The 15,046-nt window shown below is 40.1% G+C and overlaps 1 protein-coding gene across 1 annotated transcript in view; it reads left to right on the top strand.

Moving 5' to 3' along the window:
* The window catches only part of PPM1E (protein phosphatase, Mg2+/Mn2+ dependent 1E), a gene marked incomplete at both ends in the record, with an annotated part of 64,754 nt that overhangs the window by 41,289 nt on the left and 8,419 nt on the right, over nt 1–15,046 (top strand). Inside the window, one exon of the mRNA XM_082008485.1 lies at nt 14,275–14,393. Coding sequence (XP_081864611.1) covers nt 14,275–14,393 — 119 coding nt within the window. The remainder of the gene's footprint in view (nt 1–14,274; nt 14,394–15,046) is intronic.

Below are 15,046 nucleotides of genomic sequence, written 5' to 3'. Positions count from 1 at the left end.
CATTATCACTGGTAGGGCTGTTACTGGCTGTGTGTTTTGGGAGCAGAATTGATTGAATTTTTTGTTTTCAAAATATTACTTGGCACAGTGTTTTAATGATGTCTTTTCTGGGTTAGCTACATGCTTTTGTGTGACCTTCGATCTTCTACCTGTTTTAGTAATCTTCTTTCTTCCTTTTCCCTGGAGTCTGTGGTGACTGTTCATATTTAAACACACACCCTCCCTAGATATATGTGTAAGTATTTCAGCGACAGATGCTGAGTATTTTCCTTCAAGTCAGTGTCTCAGTATGATGCTAAAGAATGGCAAGAGGATGATGTAGATTGGGGGGTGAGATATCAAGGTAGACAGATTATTCTAACTATTCTCATTTTTACTGAAAATCCCATCATACCTGTAGAAAATCAAGGTCATATTAATATTATTCTGGTTAAATTTTAGCTTGGATAACTCAATTCCTGTATAGATTCCCGCTGTTCTTTCTAGCATGGTCCATTTTTTGCTGTTTGTTCAAAACAGTTTTGTAATGTTTCTATCCATGGTTAGCAATTTACTGTTTTTCATGCGAGGTAGCCTATATGTCAGTGCTAGTAGAAGTAATAATTTATTTTTAGATTCTAAATCATTTGGGAATGTATAAAGCACTGTAGATATAGAAGATAATAATTTGTCTCCAAAGGTTCCTTATTTTTTATTAATGTTTTGATTTCATATTCTCTCTGTCTGCATATCACTCCCTGAATATGTATTACCATTGTAATTGATAGTGTGACTCCTAAGTAACTCTCTCAACTGCTGATTATAACTGTGACACTGCTCCATTTGAAGAAGCTTCAAGCCTACTCATCACCGTGGGTGAGTCGGTCCTCGCTAGTGTATTATTTACAGTCCTGGTTCATGGAGCTTCAAACAAGTTCAGTTGTGTTTGAGGAAGATGTCTTCTGATCTGAGCAAGTTTTTTGCCGGATCCTGATTTAAATTCTAGATCACGGTGTTTGTTTGCATTTGTTTATCTTCCATAAAAATAAAACTCTTAAGTTTTACACATGTATTGCATGATACCATATTCTGCTGTACACAGGATGGACCTAACTCCAGGCACTGGGCAGAGGCAGGACAATAACACAGGTTTTCATCCTCTTTCCACTCCTATTTTACTCAGGCTCATGTCGTCTGTTGTGTACTGCCTTCTTTCCTGAGGTATTGTGTAACAGATTCTTTCTTATATAGAGCTCGTCTCTCTTCTGAAGAGATCACAGGTTTAATAATAAACTTAGAGGAGAAGATGACAGTCGTCTTTGAGGGGGGTAGAGAGAAAGAAGAGGTGTTGGGTTATTCTTACGTGAGCTGCAGCGGATTGGGGGCAGCTTTATTGCCCCTGAGGTGGGTGAATTGAATGTGTTAATCCAACATCACTCCTACAAAATATAATGGAACAAATATGATTTTAAGAAAAAGCTGATTCTTTTGCATAAACAAAGCCCCAATTTTTGGTGAATAGGCATGTAGAATTTGTCTTCTATTGAGAAGTGCATGGTAGAGAAATAAAGTCTATAATCTTGTGAGATTTACTTTATAATGTCATAGCTATAAAAGGCGATAGCTCTTATTTTCAGTTGACGTTACAACAGTGATTGGAATGTGTACACAGATTTGTTTTTTAATGGTGCTGGAAATAATTTTAGGACCTGTTTTCCAAGTTTTAAATAATTCACCGTACCTTTCAGGATGGGAGAGAGGCTACAGCGCTGCAGGCTTGTTTGAAATCCTCAGCTTGTTCAGAATCGATTCATATAGCCTTTGTGCGCAAAAAGAACTATATATAGATGGATACTGCAGGCAAGCTATATGTTACGCAGGCTCAGGACCTGCTTTACCCGAAGAAAAAGCCATGTTCTTCGTCTTTTGAGCGTGTGTGCTCATGTGACATATGGCATCTTCAATACAACTGCCTGAGTAAAATCAGAGTGTGGATTTTAAATAAGCCTCTGAACTGGGAGAGGTGGGGAAGCTAAGCCAAGGAAGGGGGAGTGGGGAAGCACAGAGATCCGTGTCGCTTGAGCCTGCTTGATGGTTTGGATACTGTGGTTCATTCCTACAACCTAACGCATGATGGAGCCGGTTTCAGATGCCTTAACAACCTGACATGGTCTGAAAGTGGTATTTCCCCCCCTCTCTGTTTCTTTAGTATTTGGTAGGAGGAGGTTTGTTTGGTTTTTTTACCTCTCCAGGTTCTCTTTTCTTTTTTTTCCTTCTTTTTACTCTTTAGAGATGCTACAATTTGCAGCATTTCCTGCTGTAAATAGATTCATATAGAAAGCGGAAGGTGAACTATAAAAGGAAAACTGTTTTAAGCTTATGTTGCTACAACTACTCCCCCAGTTCTTCACTCTGCAGCATTTAAATGTAAATCTCCTTGTCATTTGTGGGCATGGTTGTCCTTGTGAATTGATTATCTATAGCGGATTTCACACTGGTGTCGTCCCCTGTGGTGTCAGTACAAGGTGGGAAAGCAAGACGGTCCCCCAAATTTCTACCCAGACATAGCTCAGCAGAGGCACGTTATTGCATCAGTCAATCAAGACAGATATTTGAATGCATCTTTTAAGCCACAAAAAGCATAAACGCAACTACCGTGTTTAAAATAATTTATCAATTATTGTCAAGATAATTTCTGTTCCCATTTTTTCTGTGTTCGATGTTTTGTGATGTGGTGTCTTAAAAAAAGTCATAGAGGAGAGACAGGACTTGGGATTTCCACTGTTGAGTGTGAAGTTGGATTTGCCATTGTAAAATGATGACAATATCTGTTTTTTTCCATCTGAAGGGAGGAGGAATTCTAGGCAAAGGAGAAGAGAAACACCAGCTCAACACTATGAGGTGCTTTTAGATCATTAACTGGAAGGTACAGAGACATGCTAAATAACATCTAAATAAGTTCTGGTTAATAATACTAAATAGCTGTCTGAATGTGACCTGTTCAATCAAATCAAAGTCTGTGACTTTTTTTTTTAAAAAATGTACTGTATTTGGAAGACTCTCTCTTAACTGCTCCTTATGAATGTGATTACTGAAGATGGATAGCAGTAGGTTTGGCTGTTGTCTCTTTAGGAAATCTTTTAAACCAGGTTTGGAAGCAGAATGTTTTACAGCCTGTGGAAAAACATCTAAAGGCTTCCATTGCGTTGCTCATGCAAGAACAACTGAAAGCTCTAATGCATTTTATCTGCCGTTCTGTTCCTCAACACCATAAATAATTCAGATCTGTTGGCTTAACTACTACTGGCAACTGTTATTTATTAAGAATGACTGAAATAACTACATGGCTCAGTAGAACAGAATGCATTAGGGACTTTAATGTGAAGTAGAATAGCTAAAACATTTTGATTATCCTTTAAAGAAAAAAACTAAAACCCTAAATCTGCCAATATTCTTTGCAATTCTGCAAAGGACAAATGTCAGTGGGAATTAGGATGTGATCTTTCTGGTAAAGGTTTATTCCTTTAAAAGAGCATATGCCCTGATCTTAGAGCCCCATTTACCCCTCTGGTGTCTTGTTCTGTGTGCATTGATGTCAGTAATTTTGAAACTGAGGTTCCAATAAAATCTTTAATTTGCCCCACTGTATAATGTTTGAATCTTCTTGTAGTTCTATGTCTACCTGTAAAATTATTTCTAAAGGTACTGTATAGTATTTTCATGTTTGCTTTTAATTTGATTGTCTTTGCATGTCATGCTCGAGAGAAAGTAGATAAAAGAGCAGCAGTATTTTCTGGTGATCGAGTGCAAGTGAATTGCTGTTCTCTTGTTCCATTCCCAGTTTAGGGTTAATTAATAATACCCAGCCCTTCTTAGTACTGTTCATCATTAGACTTGAAATTGCTTTCCAAAGGTCAGTATCATTATCCCTGTTTTGCAGACAAAAAAATTAAGTCATTGGAAGGGCTAAGATCAGATCAGGCTACAACAGAAACAGAAACAAGTTACCACGGAGTGGCAGATATTTGGCTGTACATCACAAGATGTATTACCGTATAACACCAGAATGCTTTTGCAAGTCAACTGATTATAAATGGTGCATTTGGAATAAATTTTGTATCACAAAAGAGTTGACATCCAGGACTCAGTTGACTAATTATCTAATCTTACATCTGGCATAAACACCCAAGGCATTTGTTTGATGAACTGTGTTTCACGAGAGTGAGAAGGGAGCGAGAGAACATTCTCTGCTGACTCAGTGATCGTAAATCTTCTGGGGTGTGTTTTGCCTTATATTTGATATTTGTTCAGTGGGTTGAAAGAAGTTAAGTGATCAAATGTCATTTGAAAATCCTGGCTGGCGGCTTTTATTTTTTCTCATCTACATGAAGAGAAATATCACAATACAAGCACAATTCTTTGGGGACTAGCTCTGTGTGGTGTTACTGAAAGCTGTTCATTTCAATGGGTGCTGTAGATTCATTGTCTTCACCCTTTTTTAAACAACTCATTTTACATTTGTTTCCCTTAATGATGATCTGCAGTAGTGATACAAATGAAGAGAGTGGTATGTGCTGCTGTGCAGCATTTTGTTTCATTTGTTTGAAATTAAGTCATTAACTGTAACAGCACAATACTTTTTTTTTTTTTTTGACTAGTAATCAGAGGACTTTGGCATGTTAATCTGAGCTGAAATAAAACAGATGCTTTGCATTGGGTGATTTTTATTTAACTTTTACTTCTGGACACATCAAATTTGTATATCTCTTCAGGTTAAGGGTAATGTCAAGGAAAGTTTATTTTTAACAGAGAAAAAAATAGATGAATTTGTGGTAAGTAAATGATATACCTGAACTTTTAGGGGGAAAGCGTGCCTGCTGTAACAAAGTTTGCTGCAACTTGAACTTTTCTAGATAGTGTGTCATTAATATTTTATAGTAAGGAGAGAAATCATCAAAAACTCCAACTAGAATATAAAATACCTGAAATAAAAAGAACATATGTAAGTATCTTCAGAGCAAGTTTGGACACTCTCATTGATTTTTAGACAGCCTCTCATTCTGGCTTGGCAAAATACAGAATTTATAAATTAAATTTTATGTATACTGTGTATGGTTTTATGCTGATGTTGGCACACTTTCAGATGTAAAATTGAATTACTTTTTCCAATAAGGCAGCATAGATTGAAGCATGGATTCCTTTCTTTGCTAATGGAACTAGTAGAAAGATATTGAATTATGCTGACTTTCAAATTGACTGAGAGCCAAAGAGAGAAAAATCAATGACATTTTTTATGTCCTGTAGAGCTTTTAAACAGGCCTCAGTCTAGCAGAGAAACTCACTGTGAGATAACTGTTGTTGACATTGGTTTTCCAGTTAAGAAATTTACTTCTTCAGGTAAGCATGCATCTTGCATAGGCGTCGGCTTCGTTACCATTCCAGACAGGGAGGTGCTAAGTAGGCAGTGACTGGTTTTTGGAATGGCAGTCAGAAGTCTCTGGCTGCAAGGTATGCATGTCACTGAAATGCTAAGCATTTCTGTTGGAACAGAGAATGCACCGTGTAAATGTGCAAGCTAATCCCTGTAAAACAATAACAACAAAAACCAGAAGGATCTTCTATCTCAGTATAAATTCCTGAAAGTCACATGCATGGGTAATTCCAAGAAATTATCTTTATTTTGATTAATTAATGATAGCGTAAATACAGATTTTTTTTTTGTTTTTAAATATGTGTTTGCATTTACATAGCTGAATCCTAAAGATATCTGCTTTGTAATAAATGTCCAACAGATATGTGGCTTGCTGGTATTTTTTAAATTTTGTAATACTATTGTCATAATTCTCTAAAATTCATTTTATAGCAGCAATTAAAATTATATAAAAGACTATCCAATCCCTCCAAATCTTACTGCTTAGATAGAAAAGGTTCTGATTTAGATACGGGGAGACTGCTATACAGATAAATCCTTGACATGTCGGTGTTATAACTGAGGTTCATGGATTCTGGTCCATTTCTGTAATAAAATGATTTCTCTTTGCATTCCTTCAAAAGCTAGGTTTACCTTTCTTTTAATAACAGGTGGATATAATGTGGCTGTGAAGGACTCTAGTACTAGAATATTATTTTCAACAGCAAACTTTGTATCTTCAATTCCTTGATGTAATGAAGAAAACTATCATACAGTCACTTCTGGGAATTCAATTTCTTGCAGTAATTTGGCTTTCAGCTCCTGGAAGATTCATCTTGGGTTTTTAAGTGTTGTTCATGTTATAGTAGACGACTTCTGTCATTTTTAAAAGCACCCTTTAGTGCAGGTAGCATCAGTGCTACAGAGATGTAACCTCAGAACTGCCATATTGTGAGAATGAGTTGGAGAAATCATAGAATTTGGTTTCAAAGATAATATACAGATAATCTATTCAGTAGAATAGCTCTGTAGAAGCTGTTTTTTGTAGTTTGGAGTCTTCAAGTGTCAATCCCATTTTAGTGACAGTCATTAAATCACAAATGCTTACGAGTGATTTGTGGTCATCAACCATTTATTTTTTAAATATACACTAGCCTTCATGACATTGTACCTCATCAAAGAGACAAAGCTTTTTATTTTGCCTCGCTTGCGTTTTGTTAGCTTTATGTACTGTCACGTGCGCTTACCCCTCCAGAGAAAGGAACTAGTGACTTGCTACGCAGCAGAAGATGGATTAGAGGTCTCTGTCTAATACGTGTCTTGAAGAGAGAATGTTGAAAGTCAAGGGTTTCCCTTGATGACCTGTATTGTCAGATGAAGTTCTAGTAGCGTCATTCCAGGAGGTTGATAAGGCAACGAGGCTTTTGTGCTCGCTCAGTCCGTCTGCCCGAAGCCTATCGGCTTCCTCCCACTGATAAGCTTAACCTTGCAGGCCATTTTCAGTCAAAATCCAAAAGATGGGTTGAAGTCTGAAAGATAACTGAAAACCTGTCAGCTTTCTGACAGCCGGCAGCAGGGTGGGGGAGAACGGCCCCTCCAGGGTCAGGGTAGGGAGGGCTGAGCAGCGTCGCAGGGCCAGCCCCTGCCCGGTTCCCGGCGTGTGCGGTTTGTCCTGTAAAACAGACGGTGTGGGGGGCTCTGGGGCGACCGGCCGTGCTGGACGGGGGAGTCAAGGGGCAGAGCGTGCCCATCCGCATGGCGCCCGGGCCTGCCCCTCTTGCCGCCGGTGGCGTCGCGGCCCTTACTTGGCCTTTACTTAGCTTCTAGCGAGAAGGGTGTTCGCACTCGTGTGCTAGAAAGCCCCTGTTAGAGGCGTTCTGAAGCGGCGGTGCGGGAGAGGTTGGGCGTGTGCGTGAACGTAGCCGGAAAGGGCCCGATCTGCGAGTTGGCGTCCATTGGCGAAGGTGGTGCCAGCTGCCTCCGCAGCGCAGAGGCCGGGGACCGAGCGGCACTGCCCTGCTGCGCTCCGCCGGGGAAGCGAGGTGAGGCGTCCCTTCACAGCCAGCTCTCCAGGTGGTCAGGTAAAGAACAGATGAACCGTGCTCTTGTAGTCACGCTTTCATGAGCAATTTTTGTTTCTTAATTTTCAGCAACGTGCCAGTATTTTCAGTTTGCTCTCTGCCCCCATTTGTTTTAATTAGTTTGATAAGCCACGCAGCACAGCACTTTCTTTACTACCTTATGTATGATAGCCTACCAAACCCCTGACAGACGAGTGCAGCACCTGAGCCTTTTTATGGGAACAGCGCCGACACGCCCGTAACTGAGTGCTGTGGGTTTGCAAATGTTTCCCATCTGATCACCAAAGGCGATTTCCTAGAGGTTTCCATTCATACCTATTTCATGTATCCTTCACTAGAGAGCACGTTTTGTTGACTCTTACTGTCTCATTAAAAAATGAGGAAAGAGTTTGAGTATTGTTTAATCTCAGATCTTAATTTACAAAATTAACAAATTAACTTAATTAACAAAACCAATGTCTTTAACTACACAAGTGGGGGTTAACCGGTGATTTCTAAAGGTGTGGTTTTTTAAGGTGGTTATTTTAAAATTGTGACGATAAAGTATTTTTACCTATCTTAGTCATAGCTGCCAAATATGAGCTTCATATAAGGTTTTATTCTGTTTTACGAGATAGACTTTCAGTGATTGCAACTAAGTTGAGAACTTGCATTACTCACCATCAGCAAAATCTTCGAGCCTAATAAGAACTTGCAAAGGGAAATTATTGTTCCTACAAAAGTAACTTTATTCTCATTCACTATATTTAGCCGTGGAGTCTTTACGACATTTCTGAGATCATAGCCTCCATAAATGCTTTGACAAGCAACGTACAGCTATTAGAAAATAAATACAGTGATAAATACTGAAAGTCTGATTGGTATGTTGAAGCATCTTAACCCAGCTGTTGAAGATGTTATCTAATGAGCAGTGCACCTCTGTATATTTTTTTTTTTTTTTTAATGTCCAGTTAAGATAGACTTAGCTGCAGGAAAATATCTATATAAACTTGATCATAGTCTTTAGAATATGGCAGTGAGCACAATGCAAAAGATTGAATATTTGGTAAAAAAGAGGTGCCACCGCAGTGTCTGTATAGAATATGGGCATGGTAAATACATCAGAAAGAGTGTATTTTTGTAATGGTTGTGTATGATTTTTATGTTGCTTACAACTGTCACCACAAGGACAGAATGATTTTGAATGTGACCAGGCAGCTGTCTCTGTGAAGCCTATAGATAGCAGCTTCCTTGTGTAGCGCATTTTCAGCTCTTTCAAACAGATTTATCAAGCATCTTTACGGTCTCAACACTGCCAGCTCAAATGACTTCTCAAGGAGCTTTGGTTATGCAATCTTTTAAAAGGTGCATTGTTTTTTCTGTTTGTTTCTTTTTTTTGTGTGTGTGTGCTGGTTTTTTTTAGTAACTCACTGCAGCAGCTAAAATCTAGTGCAGGGTTTCACCATGTGTTAGGAAAAAAACCACTGTACTCCATTTCATCCACCATGACCAGGCATCAAAAGCATCAAAAATAAGCATCAAAACTTTCACCAGCTGTGCAAAGCAGCAGAACAGCAGAGGTCAGAGCAGAGCGGCGAGCTTGCAGGAGAGCGCGATGCTGTGTGAGGAAGGAGAGGAGAACCTGCAGAGACAGGAGCTGGAAATAGCATTCACTTGACATAATTAGAGGATGCATCCGTGATCGTTTTGGGGTCTAAGGACTGCTTAACAGAATATTCCTCTCTTGAGTCCTCCTCTGAGTCCTCTCTGACTTACAGGAGTTAGGAGACAAGCAGGAGCTCCTCAGCTGGTACCCTGTCATTCTGGATGGCCACTGAAGCAGGAGGCGGCTGAAGGGAGGGCTGGGTAAACATCCAAAGGATCTTCTCAAAGAATTTCTCTGCTCATCACTGCTGCAGTTCACAGCATGTTAACTTTCAATAGTAAAGACTTTAAAGGCTGCTTCAAAGAGCTTCCAGGCTGTATCAGAAGCTCCAGCTGGAAGAAGTCTCATGAGACTTTGGAGTGTTTTGTAAATATAGGCTGGGGACAAACGAGATTTTTCTTAAATTGAATCTTGCAAAACTTGCTTCCTAACAAGAACTTGCAACAGGACACATTAACACAGGAGTGTTTACCGAACTGCATCCCTAGTGTAATGTTTTTTGGAAAGGGTACAGTTAGCTTGTCATCCCCACAAAGTCTTTTACTAACACAGTAAATTATAGGTCGTATGGGAATACACTGTACGTGGTTCTTTTCAGGTCATGTTCTTGGTCTTGGATCGCTGCGTGCAACTATATACGATGCTTTATACTGTTTGCCTGTGGGTTTGTTTTGTGTTTCAGCAGACTGAATAGAATTTCTATTTAAATCATGTTTTGTTCTAACTAAAACAATTGCTGTTCTGTAGTGTCAGGGGATTCTTGAGGTAATAGGAACACTGCGTGTTTTGTGATTGACTGACCATTTTGGCCTTTGAAAGACACCAGTACGTTTCGGTCCATTTTTCCTGCTTTGTTTGGGTTAGTGATGCCTCATCGGAGGCATCTGTTACACCAGACCATGACAGCGTTAAGTATTTTCAGCACTGCTGGCACTCGACTGTGTATTTCGGTCGGAGCAGTAATGCGCCTGTAGCATCATTTTCCCATAAGCAGCACTAATGCTCCAACACCACCTGCATTACTGAGTTTTAAGAACTTGATGTCTGTCTGGTATGGTTTTCCCCTTTTGAGATGCATCAACTTTTCTAAAAATGTGTTTACTTCGTGGACTTGTTTATGACCATGAGTTAGCTGCCTGGATCCAACTAAACCTGCCTGTGTAGGTCTCTTGTTTGCTGGTGTGTTCCACTTAGCGCTTCCGTCAGCATATGAGAACGGAGAATATGGAGCGAGAAAAAAGTGTGAAAGCTCCCCCAAATGATGTTTAGATTGAAAACATCTCTCCCACTATCATCTTCATATTTTTCCCTTCAGCTGTGCTCTTATCTAGAAGTCTCAGAGTATTTTACAAACACTGAAGTAAGCCTTTCTCCTTCTCCTTCTCTCCCCAAGGAAATGGCATTATCATCCCTTGTTTGTAGATGAGGAATTGAAGGTATGAGTGGTGAAGTGACTCGTCCAAGGTCAGCTGCTGAATTAGTGTCATGGCTATGAATAGACATAGGCATTCTAGCTCTCAGCTCTCTGTTAAACACGATCGTGCCCTCCCAGTTTCAATTTGTCATAACTTAATGAGTAATAACATTTGAGCATCTAGAATGTGGGAGAAGAATTTATTTTCAGCCAGCCAACAGGTCACCCTTAGTTACGCCAGCAGCAGGAATCTGCACCTCCCGTGTCCCCCTGAATCCTCTCTGCTACTTCTTGTTTTGCGTAAAAGATGTGAGGACAGGCAAGGACTGCCAGTGTGGCAAAGTCTGATCATTCGAGTGTGGGTCTTTGCTGTTTTGTGGGATGCTGTGGGTGCTCACCTGATAAAAACAAAGATCCTAGACCCGATTCTTCATTTGTCTTGGTGTAACAGTAATGAAGTGTCCTGATAGCAGTTTGACTTCGACATCTAATCTATTTTAAAAGAAGTAAAAAAATTCCAGTGCAGTCTGCTGTTCCTTGAAGGGGAGAAGTAATTCAACTAAAGTCCTCTTGGGAGCCAAGTAGGAGAAATAAATTTTGAGTTGTACTAATCGGGAAGAGGAAGTCATCTGTTTGCATCTGGTCTCTTCCCTGCTTACATGGCATAGTCCTGTAACGGCTGTGTAAGAAGCTTTGTGATGAACAAGTGTCAAGGTCAATTAATTCTTTGGCAGACAGCTGTTGTTATTAGGGCAAAGAGTGGCCAGACACAGAAGGAAAGCCTTCAGCTGATTTATTTTCTCTGCCTTTTCCATCAAAATTGGTAAGTCACTCAAACCCCAATGGTGAACTTTCATGGAACAAGAATTTTAAATTTGCCATCTCTTTTTTTAGTGGAAGACCTTATATTAGATTTAGAGCACAGAGGACTATCTCATAGAAGATGTTTGGAAAGTCTTCAACACTCTAATGCTATCAGGAAGAAGCAGAGTTGTGTGTTAAGCTGGTAACATAATATGTGGGCTGAGTTAAGCCTACTTCAGACTGTTTTTCTCAAAGTTAATTGATGGAAACAGCCCACTTCTAGGGTTGATTTATTACCTTGGCGGAGTTATTCCAGGATTGCCGCAATGCAACTGTGGGTGTTCTAAACACACCCACGCTACCAGAGAATCGGGAAGGATGTATTTAAAATCCTCTAATTTATCTAATAACATCTTTAGCGGCTTTTGGTGTGGGTTTAGTATTGTAATGGCAATGCGCTCTTTGGCTAGATAAAGAGCTCCTGTGTGAAGCTGCTGGCATTGGCTGTAGGGACATGTAAATAGCATTTGGAGCTGGTTGAGGAAATACTCTGACCAGCTACATATGCCATAAATGCACTTTTCAATTTTGTAATCTGTTGCTACGGTTAAAATAATATCTAACATTTCAGATACGAATGTTCATGACGCTGGGTCTTCATAGACATGGCCTTCCCACCTTTCCCAGCCCAGGCAGAGCAGAGGTTCCTCATGTCAGGCAGTATTTTTTCTCTGCTGTTTAGGTCCTGAGTCCCTATTTTAGCAACTCTTGTTGCCTCAGTTCTTAACCAGGTTCCCTCTTTGCCCACCAGTGGATGTTCTTGAGGGATTGTTTGTAAGCGACCATACTTGATTTAGTATGGTCTTCCGACAAAGTTTTGGCACCGAGCTGGCGAGCCTTGGACTGGGAAACAAGCTCAGATTCCTGCAGGTGAGTCGGCACCTGAAGCGAGCTCTGTCTGGCTTGTGTTTGCCAGCGCTTTCAGCATGGATTCCTCTGCTGTGCGTTGTTTAGGCTGAACCTTAATCTTTCTCTGCATTTTTTCAGAGCGCTGTTCTTGCAGTGTTGCTCACTGCTGGCGTTGTTATTCTGTCCCAGACATCGCAATCTCTGGCTTTTATTGTAGCATGGAAATCGCATGTAACGTGAACAGTAACCGGTATTGCCGCTCTGGAGTATTGGAGCTAATAATAGAAATGAAAAATTTCTTTGTGAGCTAAATAAAGGCAGACATGACTAGATAGAAAATCAGCTTCTACATGCACCAGAAACAAAGGAGGTCCCGGTGAGTTTCCCTCTTGATGATTACTCTTACCACTGGGCATTGCTCTCTGTAAATAGGATCAGGGTTCCTGTGATGTGTTGGGAAGAGCCAGTCCTAAGACAGCTGATTTCCTCCAGCCGTCGTGCTTCATTAGCGTGCACAGTGCTGAGGCTTGGAGGTGCTGCGTGAGCAGAATACTCGGCTGCTAATTCTAGGAAATACTCTTCCTGATGGTGCAGCAATGTGGTTTGAGTGGCTTTCTGCGTAACTTCAAGGGTTGGAACTTGTCTCATGACAATGTATCCCTTGGACGTTGTCAAATGTCCACAAAATCCGCCTTATCCCCCTTTTTTCTACATTTTCTAAATTTCTGTTACATAATCTTACTGCTCATAGCAGCATTTGGTATCAAGAATCTGGAAAACTTTATGGTAAAATGTCTTTTCAAAAAAACCCAAGTGTCGCGAATCTGATTATTTTTTTCTGGAATTCAGATTACACTGCTGAAGCGATGGCATGTGAGCCAGTCTAGGATGACAGTTGGCTTTCCTGGGCAGTGAACCAAATGTGAACGCAAGTGATGGTTGCCATGTGCTTCTCGGGCTCCAGAACGAAGTCTGTTAAGTCTGGTTTCATGTGTAGAAGTTTTTCTGCTCTGGAGCTGGTCGGACTGATGCTTCTAGTCCAACACCCCCTCTCCAGCCATGCTAAAAGCACGCGAACAACCCACTGGGCCTAAGCAGAGGAAGTAGGTTAAGGATGTGTATGTGCTCATTGCCTGCTCCCTGGACTAGCTCGCAGAATTCTGTTGTTGATGGACGGTTTCTGAGACTAAAATTAGCTCGTGTGTCTCTGCGCAGTCCTGCAATGGTAGACATGTCTTATGCGGGACACTGTTAGCCCTAATGATAACTATGGAAACTGGAAGTTTCAGGCTGTGTCAGCAAGAGACACCTGGAGAAGTTAAGGCAGACCAATGGGAAATACATATGCATAAATTAAGAAGTATTAAACTCCTCTTGAATCAGAGAATGTACATTAAAGTGGCCTTGCTTTGCTATAGATTAATTAACCTTGGGAGATATCAGGCTTAATTAAGCTACCGTGAGTTAAAGCCACTTTATGCTTGATAGAGATCATTCACGAGGGAGCTTTTTAACCTTATGCACATCAACTTCATACCTCCTATGGGCTTGCCTTAGCTTCTAAGAGTCCCTTGGTGAGGTTTTGGACACTTTGAAAACTGAGGACTTCTCTTATCCTTTGGAATCCTGACTCCAGTTCTTAGGAGAAACTGGGCAGAATGGGCTAAGATGAAAGTGTATAATGCACACGTAGAAAATGTGCGCTAAGCAAGGGTTGCATGACAGACCCTGCAAAGAGGCTCAAGTCTAGATTTGAAAAGCATTTAAATAGATGCTACAAAATGGAACATTCACTCTTATGTTTCTTCAGTTTTAAACAGGGTTACTAAAATTCATATGGTGAGTTTGAGGTCTTGCTGCAGGGTTGTGGTACTGTCTAGCAAAGAAGAATTCCAAGTTTTGGTTCAAATTCCTGTTTGTTTATAGAAAAGTATTGATATCTGGCTGCAAGTTACCTTGCTAAATCAGATTAAAATATCTTTTTGTGTGTTTCTTTTTGTGTTTTTTTTGTGGTTTTTTTTTTCTTTTCCAGTAATTGCCCTTCATTTTTGGCTGCTGCATTAGCTAGAGCAACTTCAGATGAAGTCCTTCAGAGTGATCTTTCGGCACACTACTTACCAAAGCATGTGGACAATGCAGATGGGATCATACGTAAGTACATCTGTGCATGATAAGGTACAATTTTACATGGTGTGGGTCTTTCATTTACACTGTATACTGGAACACTTTGCAGATAATTCATAGATTTTTAAAGTCGGCATTGACTTCAGTGATTCATCTAGTCTGACTGCTTGAATGGTACTAGATTTTCCTCAAATTAGTTCCTTCTACCAGCTAGCTAAATGAGGTTGGACTAGATTTCTTGTAAAGGAATATCCCATATTGATGTAAAAACATTAATGGAGAATTCACCACCACTCCCGATAGAGGTAGTGGCTAATTTCTTAGACAAAGCTGTCTCATCTTTGAATCTTGTCTAGTTTCATCTTTTACTGTTGAATTCTTTCTCTATTTTTAAATGTCTTTTTCTGGTTGTACTTGAGTCTCTTATCAAATTTTTCTTCTTAAGACCAGGTGGAAATCACTCCTTTCTTTTAAGTGCACCTTCATAAGACTGCATCTGGTGGCCCTGATTTTCTTTGTAAGCACTTTAGACTATGCAGTCCTGCTGCTTGCTGGCAAGTGGCCGTTGTCCCCCTTCATCCTTTGAGCAAAGTCAAATATATGTGGGAAGAAAGAATTAAATTCTGAATTATTTCAGTCAGTATAGTTTTTACTATGGCTTTTTTGTTTGTTTAGCAAAG

Source organism: Phaethon aethereus (assembly GCF_964289735.1).
Source record: "Phaethon aethereus genome assembly, chromosome: 19".
In the NCBI taxonomy this organism is placed as follows: Eukaryota; Metazoa; Chordata; class Aves; order Phaethontiformes; family Phaethontidae; genus Phaethon; species Phaethon aethereus.
The sequence above is the reverse complement of the archived record's forward strand: the minus strand, read 5'-3'. Positions and strand labels throughout refer to the sequence as shown.